The sequence below is a fragment of the Amaranthus tricolor genome, chromosome 11 (genome assembly GCF_026212465.1).
Source record: "Amaranthus tricolor cultivar Red isolate AtriRed21 chromosome 11, ASM2621246v1, whole genome shotgun sequence".
Taxonomy (NCBI): Eukaryota; Viridiplantae; Streptophyta; class Magnoliopsida; order Caryophyllales; family Amaranthaceae; genus Amaranthus; species Amaranthus tricolor.
In genome coordinates, this window is record NC_080057.1 from 23,329,884 (window position 1) to 23,349,530 (window position 19,647).

At 30.5% G+C, this 19,647-nt stretch overlaps 3 protein-coding genes across 3 annotated transcripts; all 3 read right to left on the reverse strand.

Moving 5' to 3' along the window:
• Positions 1-2,024: 2,024 nt before the first annotated feature.
• LOC130827492 (exopolygalacturonase-like) lies at positions 2,025-6,561 on the reverse strand. The gene is made up of 5 exons (XM_057693223.1): positions 6,139-6,561; positions 4,930-5,232; positions 3,660-3,955; positions 2,723-2,942; positions 2,025-2,391 (listed from the first exon to the last, which is right to left on the reverse strand). Exons 1-5 carry the CDS (start codon positions 6,319-6,321, stop codon positions 2,146-2,148), a joined length of 1,248 nt encoding a protein of 415 aa, XP_057549206.1. The 5' UTR covers positions 6,322-6,561; the 3' UTR covers positions 2,025-2,145.
• Positions 6,562-8,325: 1,764 nt separating this feature from the next.
• LOC130827493 (60S ribosomal protein L19-1) lies at positions 8,326-10,582 on the reverse strand. The gene is made up of 5 exons (XM_057693224.1): positions 10,305-10,582; positions 9,561-9,683; positions 8,827-9,140; positions 8,651-8,718; positions 8,326-8,562 (listed from the first exon to the last, which is right to left on the reverse strand). Exons 1-5 carry the CDS (start codon positions 10,414-10,416, stop codon positions 8,538-8,540), a joined length of 642 nt encoding a protein of 213 aa, XP_057549207.1. The 5' UTR covers positions 10,417-10,582; the 3' UTR covers positions 8,326-8,537.
• A 6,370-nt stretch (positions 10,583-16,952) lies between these two features.
• LOC130827494 (ethylene-responsive transcription factor ERF113-like) lies at positions 16,953-19,260 on the reverse strand. The gene is made up of 2 exons (XM_057693225.1): positions 18,963-19,260; positions 16,953-17,900 (listed from the first exon to the last, which is right to left on the reverse strand). Exons 1-2 carry the CDS (start codon positions 19,114-19,116, stop codon positions 17,224-17,226), a joined length of 831 nt encoding a protein of 276 aa, XP_057549208.1. The 5' UTR covers positions 19,117-19,260; the 3' UTR covers positions 16,953-17,223.
• Between the last annotated feature and the right edge of the window lie 387 nt (positions 19,261-19,647).

Below are 19,647 nucleotides of genomic sequence, written 5' to 3' on the forward strand. Positions count from 1 at the left end.
ACTCACGAACTAATGTCGTCTTTCAATCAACCCATCCCAATATATCTGATTAATATAACCATATTTAACCGTTGGTAGTTACATTAAAACTAACAAAACGGATAAACTACCTTTGCAAAGAAGAATCCACAAAACAGTGCGAAACTCGCGGGCTGCTAGTTAGGTCGCGATCCGTGACCTGCTGTCCCACAAAACAGTAGTTTTTTCCTTCCTTTCTCGCGATCCACGAGTTGTTTCACAATCCGTGAACACTACTTTTTGCTGAAAACAGAAACTTTGCGACCTTGGGATATTTTCAAATTAATTTATTTAAATTAATTATTTAATTTAATTAATTATAATTTTCGATGACCATTATACGCTCTAAATAACAACATAAAAAAAGTGTTTTTCCTTAGCAATTAACTGTCTAATATTGATAACAACCATTCATAAACATTTTTCAGCAATACTAAGTAAGAAATTGCAAAACAGTAGTTCATCGCACCTCATGTATATGGTCGCACCTTTGTTTATATCTGTTCATAAATGAAAATTTTGACATACAAAATTTATTTATTATACTTTCAAATTAGTTCTTAGATACACTAAATATCCAACAGTTATATCAACTTTTTTTTTTTTTTTGAGATTCCAATAAATCATACTCCCTTCTATTCACCTTAGGTGTCCCATTTACTTTTGAGACACTATTCATTTATCACTCTTAAATTACATTTTATTATTAATCTATAAGTTAAAACATAGTCATGTGGGATCTTATTTGATTCGTTTTGATGTAAAGATTATTAATATCAACTTTTTATAATTTTTAATTATACATAACTCAATATATTACGAATTGAATAAGTGCATTGGATAGAGTGCATAAAGTAAATGGGACACTTAAGATGAATAGGAGGGAGTAATAATCATATTTTCAACTTAGAAATTAATCCAAATGTAAAGTAAGCATCTTTGTGAAAAAGAAATTTTAAATGTTATTTTCTTTTAAATTATCATATAATTATATACTCTCTCCATCCCATTAGAATTAGAATTGCAAAAGTTACTCTTAAAAGCTCTTGATTAGATTTGTGTAATGTTGTAATTTCAATGAGACAATGAGTACTAATTAAATGTATACAATGATAATGTTGACTTTTGTACTTGCAAGCTATGTTATATTTTATTTTGTTAAGTTATTTTGGCAACCTAGGACCTTATATGAGAAAAGTGATATTTGCTCCGATTGCGACGAAATTCTATTCTCTTATCAAGTGATGCAATCATAATACAATTAGATTATAAATTAAATTTAATGTAATTGTTGATTGCTATATAGGAGTGTTTGGTAAATAGCTGGTAGCTAGTAGTTGATAGTGGATTACAGTGGCTGATCTATTAACTGGTTTGACCAGCTGATTTTAAACAAGTTGCTATAAACAGCTTGTTCAAAAAAATTTATTCATAAATATAAGTTGTTTCAAGCTTTTCAACCAGCAAGTTTACCAAACATTAGCATTGACTAATTTAACCATTCAATTCTTTATTTATATCAAAATAAGCTAAAATTGTGGAATGTATTATATTTAGCCAAACACCTTAGTGTTGAGCTTTAGTCCTATTGTATGTCTTCCTTGAATTTGTGTCTAATCAACCCTTTACCTTCCTTATTATTAGCAAAATATATTTATCATTATTCCTTTTTTATACCAACACTTTTCAGTTAAGCTTCAATATAAAAAGAAAAAAATATAAGTATAGAAATTTAAAAAAACAAAAATATTTTAAATTAATAATAAATATGTAATGTTTAAATAAAATCTGAAATATGGTTATAAATTAAATTAAAACTAGTAAACGATTTAGGTGTTATTTAGGTTCGAGATCACTTTTGTATACAAATATTTTTATAAGAGAACATGTACAAGAGTCGATTCCTACTCAAAATTTTTAATATATATATATATATATATATATATATATATATATATATATATATATATATATATATATATATATTAATCATAAGATTTGCTTGAGTATGTATAATACCAAATAGTGTTTTTTTTTTTTTTTACCTCAACTTCTTTTTTCACTTGTACATCTCAACAAAATTAAGTAGCTATAATATAACATAATTTAGTGGATTAAAATAAATTTTTAAGCACAGTTTAAGCCCTGATGGGCCCCACTAAATGTGACTTTTGCATTTGCACAATTAGCTGAAAGAAGATTAGGTAACTTTCCAATGATAGATGGTTTTCCTGTAAAGCTAAAATTAATATCCGATACTTCAACTCCATCACAAGGAGTCACTTTGCTACAAGCAAAAGCTACAACTGCATTTGTTGTTGTGGTACCCTTTATATTTTTGAACTTTATATTTGTAATCTTTGCGTAATTTGGCTGCATCAATTGAAAAACGAACGGTTACTTTTTTTGGTCAAACAGTACAAAAAGTGACTTGTAAATGCTTTTAAGCTAGCTAAAAAACTGACTTTAAGCCAAAATCAAAAAGTTGTTAAGAGTAGATTTTTTTCATTAGCTTTTAACCTTTTATCTACCTTTTTACAACCAACGACTAACAATTAAGTTTAACAAACACTTTCATAACAATAAACTTATCAGAGCAGATTAAACCAACCAATAACTTCGATCAAGAGTCAATTACTAAACCGACCCTTATACATTCGACGAATTTATGGAGATAATATACATGACAAAAATGAAGATGTACCTTATCTGGTATGGGGAGATAATCTTGTTTGATGGAAATTGGATTAAGGGTTTGATCCATCACTAAATCTTCAAAAACAATGTTGGATATTTCACTAGGTTTATCAGTTTGTCTAGCATTGATTCTTGCACCATATGCTGCCCCTTTAAAAGTACAATTCTTTACGATCACCCCTTTCACATTATAGTCCGGCCGAAAACCATCTAGTTGGGATCCCACACTATATTCAAAGATCAAACAAGTTCAGTAGTTAGAGTCCATCATGGTAAGCTCGAAATAATTGTGAGAATCGGGTTTTATTTCAGTTGGAGCGTGCATTGTTAGAAATACTTTACATGTGAGAAAAATCTCACGTCACTAACTTAGTGAGTTGTTGACCTGCATATTTTTGTGAGCAATCTTCCTAATACCATATATTTTATAGTGTCATTCCTCGCATTTTATGGGCCTAGACAAACTGAAAGAAATGGACCCTCTATGAAGGTCGATTCTGAACTTATACAGGTGTTTGTTAAAAATAACAGAGATGGACCCTGTATATTGTAATTATCATCATAAATGTGGATGTGTTATATACTTTTTAATTGATAAAAAAACTAATCATAAATTGCAAATTTTTAAGTGTCTTTCATTAACTATGATTTTCAGATATTAGGTGACTCTGGGCCGTTGCATATGGTCAGGAATGACCCTTCACTTTTGAGGAATTAAGAGTGGATCACATCAAGTGTGTGTAAGTAAACGCTCATTACCCATGGGTTTGTGAGCCCGAGCCCGCAGGTGTCCTATAAGTGTGTCCGCATAAGTGGGCCCATGGGATAATTATGTAAAGAATTGTCACGACCTAACATGTATTACTTTTCCAAAAAAGACAAGAATTTGATTTTCGCTTTTCCTAGGCCTATCCTGTATCAAAAAAGGAAATAAATGACTATACCTGATTCCTTTTCCAGCAACACAAGTAATGCCAGAAATAGAAACATCAGCTGAACCACCAGAAACTGTTATGCAATCATCACCAGATTTGATTTGGGTATTGGTGATTGCCACCAAACTTGAACCACTTACATAAATTGCATTTGAATGAGTATCAGGCTTAATAGTTGTAGAATCAAAATTGCTGTTGACAATAGATATGTTATGGCTATTCTCAACAAGCACATGGAATGCTGATGGATTCAATGAATGTATCCCATCCACCACACAATTTGTAGCATTGCTAAACTTAATACTCTGCACTCAAACACCATCAATCAGCCAAAATCTCGATATAGTCATAGATTTATAGTTATTTGATTTCAAATTACAATGTATGAGTGTAACATAATTCGCTAGCTGATTCAGTTTTTGAACTCACGATTCGCTCAAATTTGCCCACAAATAGCTCAAAACCGATCATAATTCACATTTTTTGATTCGCAAATCGCTAGTAGATTAGCAACTCATGTGACACTGTATATTACAGTAAATTGGTTTGTTTGATCACGTGTACTACTTATATATTTATAATATGAAGTTAGATATGATATTTGCTATTAAGATCAATCAGAAATAACATTACATTTGCATACGAAAAAAAGGTTGTATACATTTGATTATCCGATTTCGTCTAAGCCAAAGTCTTAGATGGAAGACATTTATGATGTTGAGATAAAGTAGTGTGTGTGATAAATGATTTATTGCTTGATAAACGGACTTTTGCGAAAATCAAAAAGCTACCGAGTTTTTGAGCTCTGTTATTCGTACTCTTTATCTTACTTCATGTACCCGTGTTTGATTCTTTATGTTCGAACAATGGTATAGCACTTAGACACTTCATTTTAGGCGTAAAATTGAATATTTAGACGTATCCAATACTTGAACATATACTAATATCCACCATTAGTACCCGAGTCCAAGAAACATAGGCCATGAGTAGGTTTTTCATCTATTTTTGACTTTTTGACCCATATTTTCTCTCATAAACAGCCAACATTCAACAAATATTATTTACTAAACGTCTCCATAACAGCCAACTTAATTACAACCGGCGTAAATATTTGACTTATCAGTCAATATTTTTGACTAGTCAAACCACCTAACAGCTTCAGCCAAAAACTCGAAATAACAACCATTTGCCAAACAGAATCATAATTTGATAGCCAAAATCAACTGCAAGTCTTAAAGAAAAAGTTTAAAAAAAAAAAAAAAGAAATGAAGTGACTTACAGGCATAACTTCCATAAAGACAAAATCCTTATTAGGATCAGATGGTTGTAGGGGCTGGTTAACATCAATAAGGCCAGTACCTGTTAATTTGGCACCCTCAACAAGTTGGAAAACAATTAATTCTTGATTAGGAAAAACACTTGGATCAGGATCAGCTGTAATCTTTCCTTCAAGTTCAACAGTTACTTCTGATTGACATGGCCCAGAAAATAACACTTGTGCTACCACAAATGTTCCCGTGGGAATTACTACCTTTGATGGTCCTATGCTATTGCAAGCCTTTTGCCATGCTTGAATAAATGCCTACATTTTTGTATCAATCAAATATTCACAAATAAATATAGCTTAGTTTATGAAAAATATAATTTTTTATAATTACATTGTCGGTTGAGCGAAGGAGAAATCTAATTGAAAATCAATCACATGACCCTATTCCGACAAATATTGGTTACTTTATGAAAATAAGTTTTTTTTATTACAAGGCAGGCTGAAAGCAGGGAAAACTAGGTGAAAATCGATCACATGACCCTATTCCGGCAAATATAGTTTATCATGAAAAACAAGTTTTTATTCATGACATTGTCAGCTGAGCGAAGGGGAAATCTAAGTGAAAATCGATTATATGACCCTATTCTGGCAAATATAGGTTATTTCATGAAAAATAAGTTTTTTTATTACAAGACGGGCTAAAAGAACGGAAAAACTAGGTGAAAATCGATCATGTGATCCTATTCCGGCAAATGTTAACAAAGCTATTGAACAATTGAATAACTTTTAAACCGATTATAATATAATCTTAATATTTGACTTTCTATTAAGTTAATCGATTAATTGTTGAGTATAATTTAAGTAAATGAGGATTATTGAGGTTTAATTATATTAAATTTTCCCAAATTTTATAATTTAAAATCATGATAAAGAAATTGAAACAAACAAAGAACATGACATAACCTAATTTCCATAATTACTCAAGATTTACTCCTTTATTTGGACCAAATTATAAAGAAAACATCGACACATTACTAAGAGCAATACGCAAGAATTATAGATTGGCCTAATGGTTAATTAAAAATCATCCCCTTCCCCTTTATAATAAAGAGTTTCAATTCTTACAATCTATAAAAAAAAAATAATTTCCATTTTCTTTCTATATGTAGAGGATTCTTAACAATAATTAACAAAGGAAGAAAGGACAAGAGAGAACTTTACAAATGAATTGGCATTTTCACCATCTTCAGTGTATACAGGCTTTCCATTTCCCTTGGCATCAAATTTTGTGACATCAAAAATAGGTTGTTCAGCACCTTTGGCAGTTTGAAGATCATGTATAAAGAAAACCAACCCAAAAACAAAAAATAATTTTTTTCTTGTTAAATTATTACTGGAGCCCATTTTTTTTTTTTGTTTTTTCTTATCACCAAATAACAAAAAGATAAAAACAAATAGAAATAAGAAGCCAAATATTTACTAATTTTGAGATGTATAATTAAGATAGCCAACTAATAAATATTGATTTTCTACTCCGTTAATATTGATTATTTTTGTATGCCCTTTTCTTTGTAATTACAACCATGAATTTGAATGTTGAGAGGATTTTTAGGAAATTTGATTTCTATATTTTGACAATATAAAAGCTTTAAATAGATTCCCTTAGAAAAGGTAAGGGCATTAAGTTTTCCTATTTTCTTAATCAAGAAAGTATTACAATTTTAGTAAAAAAAAAAATACCTATAATTTTTAGGCTATCCCACTTGGCGTTATACAAGATTTGAAATTAATGGGATACATGAAATTGGAATTTTGGGAAGAAAGTAAATTTGAGAAAAAAAACCTAATTATCAAGTAGTTTAATCCTAAATATCATAAAAGGTCAAAATTAATAGAAGTATTAAGTTGTGAACAATGTTGGATGATGATGATGGAATTAAAGTGCAATGGAGAATAAAAAGTTGAATAAAAATTGACATATACTAATTATTTTGATTTAATTAAACAATTATGTTATGATGTTACTTGTTGCCATATTTTTGTACACAAATTTTTGTATTTGGTCAAATAATGTTCACATGTGTTTTTATTTTTATTCTAGTAAGGCAGTGTACTCTTCAACTAATTATTTTGATCTCTGCTCGGATAAGTATGGGTCTTACTCGAATGAACAACCTTTATCAAAATTTTAGTTTGAAGCAACAATGATATCAAAATTTTAATCCAATATGAAATCTCAAATTTAATTTGAAGTAACAATAATATCCAAATTTTAATCGAAAATGAAATCGGCTATACAGCTAGCGTTTTGAGAGACCGTCTTTCGGAGAAATGTATTTCAAACCCCCATTATAGATTAATGTCTACTTACATTATCCTTTATACTTACTTACCGTATCTTTGATGTCTACTTCAATAACTTAAATGTCTACTTACATCATTCTAAATGCCTACTTATAATATTTTAAAAAAATATATAATAGTCTAATCCAATTAGAGATAATCTCTCAAGAAAGACTCTCGTAAGAATTTGTGATCTACTAATATACAACTAAGAAAAACAATTTGATAATCATTCATCCATATTTGTTGAACGGACAAGTGACACACATTGAATTCTTCATCAAGAGAGGAAAGAGGAAAGAAATTATAATTCCATGTCCCCTCAAAAAAAAAAAAATTTAACTTCATGTAGTCTAATAAGAAATTTTATAGGAAACATGGAATAAGAACATTTAGCTTTCGTATTTTTATTTGATTGGAAAATATAACTAAAATGCAGTTAATAGCATCATCAGTATGCAATTTTAAAGTAAATAATGTCAATATATTTATTTTTTAGTGTTAGTTATATACAACTGCTCATTCAACATAATCTCTATCAGCCAAATTCGTTTCCAAACCTGGGCAAGCACGTCATATATCAAAATATGTAACGTCATTTAAACACAAATGCAAACACAAAACCCAACTCAATCTTAAATACTTAATCTTCAACCAAGTTAGACTTGCTTCATAAATGATAAGGTTTTAATCGACCCACTCAATCTTAAATACAACCAATCTCAATTCGAAAAAAGTAATCGTGCACAATTTACTTCCTCCATTCGAATAAATCTGATAAATTTCCTACATGCATCATTTATTATATTTATATCTAGCCATTTTATTGTATTCCTAAAACTTGCATCTTAGCCTACTCTTAGGTTAATTTCTACTTGCATATTTATCATATTTCCTCATCTCATCTACAGAGTCTAATCATTTCACTTGCTCACTTCATATCCTTTTCAATCACTAGAATTGATCCTCTCTACCAAAAGAATAAAAAAAAACAAAACCATGATTAACCAAATTCACAATTCGAAGGAATCATGTCCGGACATATCATATATGCACATATGAATATGGTTATAATAAAAACGATTTTAACATGTAAAGAAAGTAATACATTACCAAGTACTAAGGTTTTATCAAGTACCTCTATCTCAGTCACAAGATAAAAAGATCCACAAAACATATCAGCTGCAAAAATAGTACTATGTTGACAAAATAACAAGGTCTACGTAAAGTCGTAGACTAACCCTAAAACTTCCTTGTCAGTTTTGATCTCTGTCCCTTCACTTCTTTGCTTTCTTGGGGGCTCTGTAAATCACAAGAACCATATTACATACAATCTTGAATACGGATTATGGGTGCGATTATTGAAAAAGCTCAGCCGTAATCAACTTACTGTGGCTTGGGTGCAGCGGCAGGTGCAGCAGCTACAGGTTGTGCGGGTGCACTCTCACCACCCGGTCCCTGAACAACAATGAAAATAGTTTAATTAACAAGTGTCACAAGAAATTGCAAATATAGAACAAAAATTTTAGATTACACCAGTAGATATAATTCATACAACAAAATTACCTTTGCCAGACGCTCTTCTCGCCTAGCCATTTTCCTCTCCCTGCTAGCCTTGTTCTTGGCGCGCTTGGCCTCAAATTGGTCGGACAAAGTCTTGTCTCTAGCCTTCTCAGCCTTAGTTTTATGGATGCTCTCCATAAGTACTCGCTTGTTCTTAAACACATTACCCTTGACCTTCATGTACATGTCGTGATACATGTGCTTGTCAATTTTCTTCGACTCCCTGTACTTGCGGAGCAACCTTCTAAGAACTCTCATTCTTCTCATCCATAATACCTTGGTCGGCAACCTTGCCTCTCTAGTACCCTTACGCTTACCTATAAGCAATCAAATTGAATTTTTAAGTAGTATAACATAGTCACAACTCATCAGCTATCTCGTGACAATATATCCCTAAACATGATAAACCAAAGAGGGAACGGAAGAAATGCTAGCAACTCAATGCTATTTATCAAGTATGCAAATAAGTTACAGAAAATATAGCTACAAGGAATGTCAAATGACTGCATCTCGTCATTTGCATGGTCTATGATCTACCAAACTTGATGAATAGATTACAAAATTGCCTATGATCTACCCAACTTGATGAATAAGTTACAAGTTTATCATTCAAACTGCCAATGATCTGATCAATTTTACAACAGGATTGCACACAATAAAACATTGAACAATCAATGCAGGTTTTGAACCAAATTCCAAATGCATTAACAAATAAATATTAATAAGCAGCAATATACCATATCCAGAGTGACGACCCTTCCTCTTGGCCTCTTTCATGCGGCGAGCACGAGACCTAGAGTGAATCTTGGTAGGCTTCCTGATAATGAATCCATCCTTAACCAGCTTCCTAATGTTTTGACCTGTACATTATTCTCCGAGAATCAGCTAATTTGTACCAAAATCTTTTCGTTGAACAAGAAAAATAAAGACAAACATCATTTTTCACTAATTAAAATCAAAAGTAACTATTCACAATCTTATAGTGGAATCACAACAACGAGCAACATAAATGAATGTCAATCTTGAAAATAGAAGAGCTAAATAACTAAGGATAGGCCAATTATAATTCCTCATAAAACACAATCGTCTACGAAAATAGGCCATTAAACAGAATAGTGCAAGCAACCTGCCATTTTCAAAGAACGTAATCCTAATTTCACCATTAGAATTTTAGAATAAACCCAAAATATCAGAAAAACTAGCCGAATGGACCAAACATAATATATTACAACAAAAACTTTGCAGCTCCATCGCGGAATAAAATCGCCGATATTGATCAAAAGATCTCACTTAAGCAACCATTCTTCCAGTAAAACATAGCATTACAAACTCAAAATTTTGAACTCCAATTATAATCAGAAAAATGAAAGAAATAGCTACATCTAAGCGTCTACAATCCAAAATACTTGAGAATATCAAGAACATAAAATAGATTGAAATGAAAGTAAAATGTTATGAATATTGATAGAGCGAAAACGTACGAGAGTTAGCCATGGAGATCTCACTGCCTTCATTAGGATCAAGCCAGACCTTGCCACGACCACACTTGAGAATATCGGCGGCGAGCCGTTTCTGAAGCTTCAAACTCACCATTTTTGCCGGGTTTTCTTTCTCCTCTCCCTCTGTGTGTGACGGAGCTGCTAGAAAAAGGAGAAATCTGAAAGAAAAGCTTTTATACGATAGGTTTACAGAATTAGGGTTTGGGGTACAGGTGCTATTTTTAGTTAGGTTATTCGGCTGGGCTGGGTTTAGTCAATGTTGTACTTTATCTTTTCCTTGGGCCCAAAGCTAGAACATTTCGTTGGGTACATATATAACATAACTTCTCATCATCATCATTATACTCAGTATATCTCGCTTATAAAAAACTATGGTTAGGGTCTGGAAAAGGGAAGAAAAACGGAAGCTCATACCCATAGAGAAGAGTGCGGTCAAATAATCCTTTGGCTTCAAAAGGGTCTTCAAAGAAAGAGAATCTTGCAACTACCCAGAAACCTACAACTTACAACCTATGTTAACCATGAATAGTAATCAAATAACTAAAAATATACAATAAATAAAATACATACAAATAATAAAAGTAAAGATAAAAGTAAAGAAGGAGGTAAAGAGCGATAAGTAAAGACATTAAACAATAACAAACAGTGGCTAAGAGGGACGGATTTAGTCATCTAAGCTATTTATAAAAAAAAAATTAGGCCATTTATAAAAAATAAAAAAAATAAAAAAAAAAGCACAAATTCTCATTTGAGACATTGTGGTGATAAAATTATCTTTATTGGATTGGTTCAATATTAATTTAATGTTTTAAAGTAATCACTTATAAATTTAAAGTGATCGCTTAGAATAATGGGCTAATGATATAGATTTGTTTCATGATGCATGAGACGATCTCATACAAGACGAGCTGGAAAAAAAATTTCAAAATTAGCAATTCGAATAAGAATATTTAAAATAAGTGTCTACACATCGAAGCTTGTGGTTTGGTTTTGTTTGCTGTCATTAACAGTGAACAAACATATGGTCGTTTGCAAAAGTCAAAAATGTCATGGAGTCTTTTGTTTGTTGTTAGCGAACCAAAGAAGTTGTTAGTCAAATATGGTCAAACCTCTATTTGTTATTAGTTATTACTAACAGCGAACAAAGGCTTGATCGTAAAAGGTCCTTTATTCGATGTTACTAACAACGAACAAAAAGCTCTTTGACATTTTTTATCGTTGTGACTGCTCTAACAAGTCGTTACTTAGTTCGTTGTTGCGAACTGCATACCGATTTCTATAATAACCGATCCGCCCCAAAGTCTCAATATATTCAAAAGTATTATCTTAAAACAAATGGTGATTACAAGTTTAATTGAAATATAGAAGTATATCTCTGATTCCTTTATTTCTCAAAAATTTGTTTATAAAATATTTATATTTTAATGTAATTATTTGATGATCTTTGATTTAGTGGTTTGATATAGTTTTTAATTTAATTAATTGATTTTTGTGGTTAGATGCCGAATATTGATATTGTTGAAGAGGAGTTTCAATGTGATTAGAGGAGTTTCAATGTGATTGTAATTATGATGTTGACTGTGACAGGAATGGAGCAATTTTGATCCGTTTTATTGCTATGTTGCATGTCCGTAGATTTGTGATGAAGCAATTGCTTGTAGTTGTGTTTGGTGCATTGATATAGAGAGCACAAAATGGCAAAAAGATATCATTATGAAATTCGATGAAGAGAATGAAAAGCTTTAAAGCAAAGATGGCTTGCAAAAGCACTTAGATGAAATTTTTTACCATGTAAAAAAGCGAAAAAACAGGGAGGATCATAAAGTAAATTTAAAAAAGTAATATCGTGTAGTCTATTTGATTTATTGACGAATAAAAAGTTTTGTAGTAGTTTTTATGTTATAAATGAATGTTGTAGCTTGAAACACTTTTTGAATGTTAATGAAGTATTTGTGTCATACAATGGGGGATGCCCTACATAAGTCCATATTGGTACAATACGCACTTCGAAAAATGAGCTTTGACTTTGTCAAACATACGAGTAGTATATATGCCTTCCACACATGCGTCAGGGAACCTGAGCGCTCTGACAACATTGCATTAGTATTTAATAGGGTATGATGTAGGACATGCAACTTTTTACGTCCAAACACAAGATAATCTTTTTAATATATAAGTATGATGTTTTTTAAGTTTTAAGTATATTTTTGTGTATTTTATATTTGAATCTTTAAAATAAAAGGTTTTAAGGTGATCCAAGACATTTGGGACCCAAAATAAATTGCGTGGTAAAATCTCCTGATACTTAAAGTTCGTCACCTTTTTTATTGTGTCGCCACTACTTTTTTATTGAAATTACTAAAATGTCTTTAAATCTATTTTTAAATATAAAATCAACCATTATAGTTATTAAAATAAATTTTTTAATAATAATTAAATTAAAATAAAAAATATTAATTTGAAAAAAAGAAAAAAAAATTTAATCGGAAAATAAATCTAATCACACGTTTTGTGTTGAAATTTGATACATGATTACTCTTTTGGCCAAAACTTTTGATAGGAAAATCACATTATTGCAATGTTTGCAGCATCAGATCCTAGACATCAAGATCTTTCCAATGATATATTATATACCCAATTCTGATAACTGAGCGAGAACTGATGATCGTTTAAAATTTGCATGTGTTGAAATTTGATATATGTTCAATCTTTTGGGCATAACTTCTTATAAAAAATTGTATTAATGCAAGGTTTGCGGCACTAGAATCTAGATTTCAAGAGCTTTCCAACGACATATTATATGCCCAATTCTGACAGTCGAGCGAGAAATGACAACCGTTTAAAGTTTGCAGTGATTTTTAACATCAGTCGCGCGCAACCGGACTGCGGTGGAGTCGCGCGTTTTACGCGACCATACCGTGGTTCGGTCGCGCGTTTTACGCGACCATGCTGCGGTCTGGTCGCGCGCGACTAGATTTTTAAAATCTATGCAAACTTTAAATGATCGTCATTTCTCGCTCGATTGTCGAAATTGGGTATATATGTCGATGGAAAGCTCTCGAAGTCTAGTTTCTAATGACGCGAACCTTGCATTAATACAATATTCTTCAAAAAGTTATGCCCACAAGATTGAACATGTATCAAATATCAGCACAAACAAACTTTAAATGATTGTCATTTCTCGCTTAGTTATCGGAATCGGGAATATAATATATCATGGGAAAGATCTTGAAATCTAGGTTCTAATGCCGCATACATTGCAATTATGTGATTTTTCTATTAAAAGTTATAGCCTAAAAAGTGAACATGTATCAAATTTCAACACAAGCATTTTTTTTAAATTAACGATTGTTATTGATACTTAACTTATCATTTTGGTAATTATTTTCATTTGCCACAGTAATTCGATTTTTAGTTTTAGCTTGTTTTAGTTCAATGAGTATTCGGAAAGAGTTTTTAGAGAGATATTAGAAATTGAAGGTTTGAAAAGTAATCAGAAACAATCTTGAAAATTAAATATATACAGAGTGTCGACAAAATAAAAAGAATTGTGAATTTTAATAATGCCCATAAATTTTGGTTCTTGGAAGTACAAGAGCTGCTTGGGGCGTCACTTGGCTACGCTAGATTTTGATGTTTATTTTATTGACTTTTATTAACCTAATCTTCTGCAATAAAAAGCAGAATTTAAGAGTTTTGGGCATTGCATACATGTGACACTCTCAACTGCTTGTACGAGCCACACAAAAAGTGACCCCCAAATTGTCAGCATGGGCGACATGATTTAATTGACCTCATAATTAGAAAATTTCGATAAAAATAATAATGTGAAATTGAAAAAATTGATAAATATTGTAAAGACAAGTCAAAACGTTTGAGTTTCAAAATTGTCAAAGTATGAAATTATTTTCAACTTTATGTTTACAAATAAGAAATTTACGAATTATAATCCATCAATGTTCAATTAATCTTCAAACCAATTTTGAATAGAATCAAAAAATTAAAAGTGTAATATTCTAACACAAATTCTTATAAGGGACAGTCTATTTGAGAGACCATCTCTAATTGGGCTGATTGGATTGGCCCTAAAAGGAAAATAAAGAGTAAGTTTTCGGTATGCATTAAGAATACAACTCGTCTTGTATGAGACTGTCTCACCATGAGGTGAGCCCATATATTAGCCCATTTCTTTAATTGATTACTTTAAGATCGTAAGTGATCGTTTTAAAGTTATAAATAATCACTTTATAACTAAAAAGTGGTTATTTTAAAATTATAATATGTGTGTACTGGGTCAGCCCAATAGAAATGGTCTCACTGTGAGACCATCTCATTTAATAATTAGTGTTAAGAATATTGTAAATAGACATTTAGAATATTGTAAGTACTTAAGTATTTACTTGATGGAAATTAAGTATATTGTAAGTAGATATTAAAAATATTACAAGTAGGCATTAAAGATATGGTAAGTAGACTAAGTTTCTCGTTAGACATTAAAAATATTATAAGTAGATATTTTAAATACTTTTTTCAATGAGCATTAAGTATATTTTAAGTATGTATTATTTAATTCCATAGGCGAATATTTTGGATGTGGTAATAATTTAGTATTAGTCCCAATAATTTGCGTCTAGTGATTTCTAGAACATGACAGATAAAAATGACAAACCGCGAAGGTTAACGTGTATGACGAAAACCACACGCTTTAAACCTGTGTGCGCGGATAAGGCTGAGATTTGTAAGGCATATTAGAAATGCCTTGAACCAAAAACTATGAGCGCACCTTGTTATTACGGCTCCTTTTTTTTCCACTAATTTATTTTACTTTACAAGAAAATATATAATGGTATATTTGGCAATTTAAAATTTATTTTCAAATATTAAATTGGCTTAAATATTATGTTTGGCAAATTTTTAATTTAAAAATGTTAGAATTGGGTCAATTCCATAGAATTCCAACAATAATATAAAATGAGTCAAGTATCAAAATTTACAAATTTCATATATATAGGTGTCATTTACAATTCTTAAATTTAAATACCAAATTAAAATTCCTTATTTTCAAATGAATTCTATATTTCCAGACACTACCTTAAAAAAATAGTTATATAAAGATTTGTTAGATTCTTGTGTATGAACTATGAAGTAGAATTTTAGTATAATTGTTTTATTAATTTTTTATGATACCTTTTTTTAGAATTGCAAGATAATGGAAGAAATGGTTAATTGAAAACCAAATCAATATTTTTAAAAAAGAGAAAGTGAATAGTGATAAATAATCTAATTTTCTAGCGAATTTTCATTTCCATTCACCTGAGTAAAGGTTTATACAACCCAAACTATGTAGCATTATCCTATTTAGTTGCATCAGTATGGAAACTAAGCCCACCTTCTATGAAGGGTTTTCCAGTCTCACTCTTCACGTGCATTGAAGTCGGATAAAACGCTATATCAAAAAGCCATAATATGGCATAAAGAAACTATACATCAAGGCCTATACAAAACTAGTAGACAAAAGACTAGTCAAGATAACAGTAACTATAGGTTTGAACCTGTAGCATCTTGAGACGCAGATCAACTTCTTCTTTAACCAGTAGTACGACAGAATGGGGGATTTGAACGTGATTTTCCCGAACAGCAATGTCCTACTCTTCCAGATTGCATAAACAACGAATGTGTATATGGCGCTCATAATTTGCTGCTGCACTTTTTTAAGTTTGTACTTCCGAAAGTTCATACTTACTATATGTTTGAACCTAACGCCCCTCCACTTCTCGATTTCATCTAGACATCTCTGACTAAAGGGGCATTCAAAATGCATGTGTTGGTTGCTTTCCTTTGTTTCGGCACACAGAGGGCATAAATCATTTGGAGTGACACCTATACAATGGAGTATGTACTTGCTTTTCAGTTTCTCCAAGGCCATGAGCTAACAACAAAAACAGGCTCGTGGGATAGCTACTCTGTTCCAGACCAATACACTCCAGTTCGTCTTTGGTTGTAGCTGAAAGGTAGCCATATACACTTTTTGGATTGAATAGGAATCTTTGAACATCCATTGCCTCCATGTGTCTTTAATTTTACAAAGTTTCCTTAGTGGCATTGATTGGGGCGTTATAAATAATCTAATTGAAACTAAACTAAATATTATTTTAAATTTAAAAATAAATGACAGAAAAAATACTAACTTTACTATTCACATCCATGAACTGCAAAAAAACTACAAACTAATATCCCCTCAATTATATTGTTCGCCGTTTATAATATTCCTAAGTAGAGAACAATTTAATTAAGGTTTTTAATACATATATAAGATTAAATTTATCTTGATGTATAATTTTTACTACATTATACATTTTATACTATCTTTATTTCATTTTAAATGTCCGATTTGCTTTTTACACATTTATCAATATACTAATTAAATACTTAGTAGCGATAATTGTATACAATTAAAAATTTTAAAAACCAGATATTAATAAAGCTTATGTTAAGGTGAAACAAATAATATCTCATTTAACTATATTTTAATACTTAGATTAATAATAATATACAAATTAAGAGTGACTGATGATTAACAATCCATAAGCAAATGAAACATTTGAAAGAAATAGAGAAAATATAATTTTTTTAATATATATTTAAAAATATTAAAACTTAAATTTTACTTTGAAAACTGTACAAAATAAATAAGAAAAAATCAAGAACAAAGTACATTCATCAATTAAAGTAGTTAATCTGACTTTAATACATGCATTAAAAGCTAAAACACATGAGAAAAATTAAGTTTAAATTTTTCTCACTAAAAATAAAATGCATTAATAAAAATTTCAATAAAAAATAAAAAAACAATAATCAAAATTTATACAAAGGCAAAATAACCCTCAATCCCAATATTCATTCAAGCAGCACTTGAAGGAAGATCATCAAAGTTCCAAAGCTCCATAATTGGATTACCTTCTTGAGAAGACGCCATTGGAGGAGCTATAATACAAGATTGACCTTCCATATATGGAATTTCATAAAACTTCATGTAATTTTCATAAGCCATAAGTTCTTCAGACAATTTCTGCACTTCATTTTCCTCTTCTTCTTCAACAACAATCCTTTTTTTCTCTTCTTCTTCACAATTTTCTCCTTTAATCTGTTGGGTAATACTAATACCCATCAAATTTGGGGTACTATAAACAGATTCTGAGTTATACCCACTTAATTTTTCATCATTTAATGATGACCCATACGGATTAATTTGGTTGAAATTTGTTGGGTAATTGAAATTCTGGGTTTGTTGAAGATGATGATATGAAGAAGCTGAGTAATTTGGTTGATAATTAGTGGATTGTTGTTGTTGTTCTTCGTTTGGGAAATTAACTTTGGCTTTTTTACCACGGATTTTACGAGCTTCTTTGTCGTAAGCTCGAGCAGCTTGTTCAGGAGTGTTGAAAGTGCCTAACCAGACCCGAACGCCTTTTCTCGGGTCACGGATCTCAGCTGCCCATTTACCCCATGGTCGTTGTCTGATTCCCCTGTATTGGGTCTTCCTCTGTTTTTTCGGGCGTTTCTCTTCTTGCCCATTACCTGTAAAATCAAGGCCGCCGATTAACAAGGATAGAGTCAAGTGTTATATAAGAGCAGCGGTGTTTAAAATATATCCAATATAATATTTACCGACTTTATAATTGAATTTAATTTAACTAAACTTAAAAACAAATTTACAATTATGTAAAATTTAATATTCACATAACACTCAATTTTAAACTATCTAAAATAGTTAACCCAAAATCGGATCAAATGCATGAATTCCTCCACACAAGTCTAGAATATTTTAAGGATCAAAAAGCATTTTGATTTAACTTGAATTAAATTAAAAAATAATGGGTTATAGTTAGGGTTATTAAATGAAATAATTAAGAATATTAATTATACTCCTTCCTATTCCCTCTAAGTATCTCATTTCTTATTAGGTTAAGTCATTTTAAATGTCTTATTTTTATTTGGGATATGTTAACTTTATTAATTTATCCTTACTAAACTTAATTTTTTTAAACCTTTACGCTTACTAACCTCACTTTACACCTATAAAAATTTAAAAACTTTACGATTTTCTCTTACATATATGATTCTATTTGAGCACCTAAAAAATAATAAAAAATCAAATGAAATACCTAAAAGAATAGAATGGAGTATTATTTATTAGTATTCACTTAAATGAGTGCATAGAAGAACACAAGGTGCACATCATTTCAGAACCAAAACCGTACGACAATAAAATGAAGGACTCTAATCACTTACTTCCTCCGTTTTTTTACTTTTGCATTCAAACATTTTTTTACGCTTTTTTAAATTAATTAAATCTCGAATTATATATAATTAAAAATTATAAAAATTTAATATTACAAAAATATGCGTCGAACAAATAAAACAAAATTCTAAATAACTATGTGTTTTTCGTTTACTAGCCGTAAAATATAAAATAAGAAAGCGGAGAAATAATTTTGGTAGGGGAAGTATAAAATATGCAAACTATTTTTAGTCCAATGATATCAGAGAAACTATTGTAACAATGCGATTGGACACCTAACACATGGTGAAAACTGAAGAGGAAAATCTAAAAAAGGAGTGAGGAAAAGGATTAGTTACCTGAAATGGAAAGTGGGGATTTGGGAGGACGGTTTGGTTGTTTGGTAGAATTATCAGAAGTAGAGAAGAAAGCATCAGGCCAAAAATCAAAACCAGAGATAGTTCTGCCTTTATTGCCAGGTATTATATCTGCTAATATTGCACCTCCACACATTCTTCACTAATTAAGGCTCAATATTGATGCTAATATTTGTGATTACTTTAAGGTTTTTTGGGTGTTTTTTTTGTAAGATTAGGTAATAAGAGAGTAGTTGTCAACTTTGTTTGGTGAAATGAAAAGTATGATGATGAAATGAGGATAAGAAGAGTATTTATACTGCTATTTACTCTGTACTGCTCATTTAAAATTACTTTTTATTAAATAAATTGTTATCAGATTGTCTTTTCAAAAGATGCATCAGATATATGGACTAAATAACTCAATTAATATAAATTAAAATTAAAGTAAAAAATAAGAATATGAACTTCTTATTTTGAGGTCATCTATTTCTTCTCACAAAAGTAACTGTTGTTATCTTGATTTGTTTTACTCATTCAAAATATTTTTTTATTGTTGGACAATATCCCTACACAATTTTTTTCTTTATTTTTTCTTTCTTCTAATTTGTTAGTGCCTTTGTCTCATAATTTTAGCCCCATTTAGATTTTGATTCGTATTTCATTCTTAAACTTTTTATTATTTTTG

Bases quoted from the DNA above. Each gene is read 5' to 3' on its own strand.
- LOC130827492 (XM_057693223.1), bottom strand. From the start codon at position 6,321: ATGGGCTCCAGTAATAATTTAACAAGAAAAAAATTATTTTTTGTTTTT. The intron at 3,956-4,929 runs GTAAGTCACTTC...GTTTGAGTGCAG, and splicing joins TCTTTATGGAAGTTATGCCT to AGTATTAAGTTTAGCAATGC. The intron at 2,943-3,659 runs GTATAGTCATTT...CTTTGAATATAG, and splicing joins GTTGCTGGAAAAGGAATCAG to TGTGGGATCCCAACTAGATG.
- LOC130827493 (XM_057693224.1), bottom strand. From the start codon at position 10,416: ATGGTGAGTTTGAAGCTTCAGAAACGGCTCGCCGCCGATATTCTCAAG. The intron at 9,141-9,560 runs GTATATTGCTGC...GATTGCTTATAG, and splicing joins GGGTCGTCACTCTGGATATG to GTAAGCGTAAGGGTACTAGA. The intron at 8,563-8,650 runs GTAAGTTGATTA...TGTGATTTACAG, and splicing joins GCCGCTGCACCCAAGCCACA to AGCCCCCAAGAAAGCAAAGA.
- LOC130827494 (XM_057693225.1), bottom strand. From the start codon at position 19,116: ATGTGTGGAGGTGCAATATTAGCAGATATAATACCTGGCAATAAAGGC. The intron at 17,901-18,962 runs GTAACTAATCCT...TTGATTTTACAG, and splicing joins ATCCCCACTTTCCATTTCAG to GTAATGGGCAAGAAGAGAAA.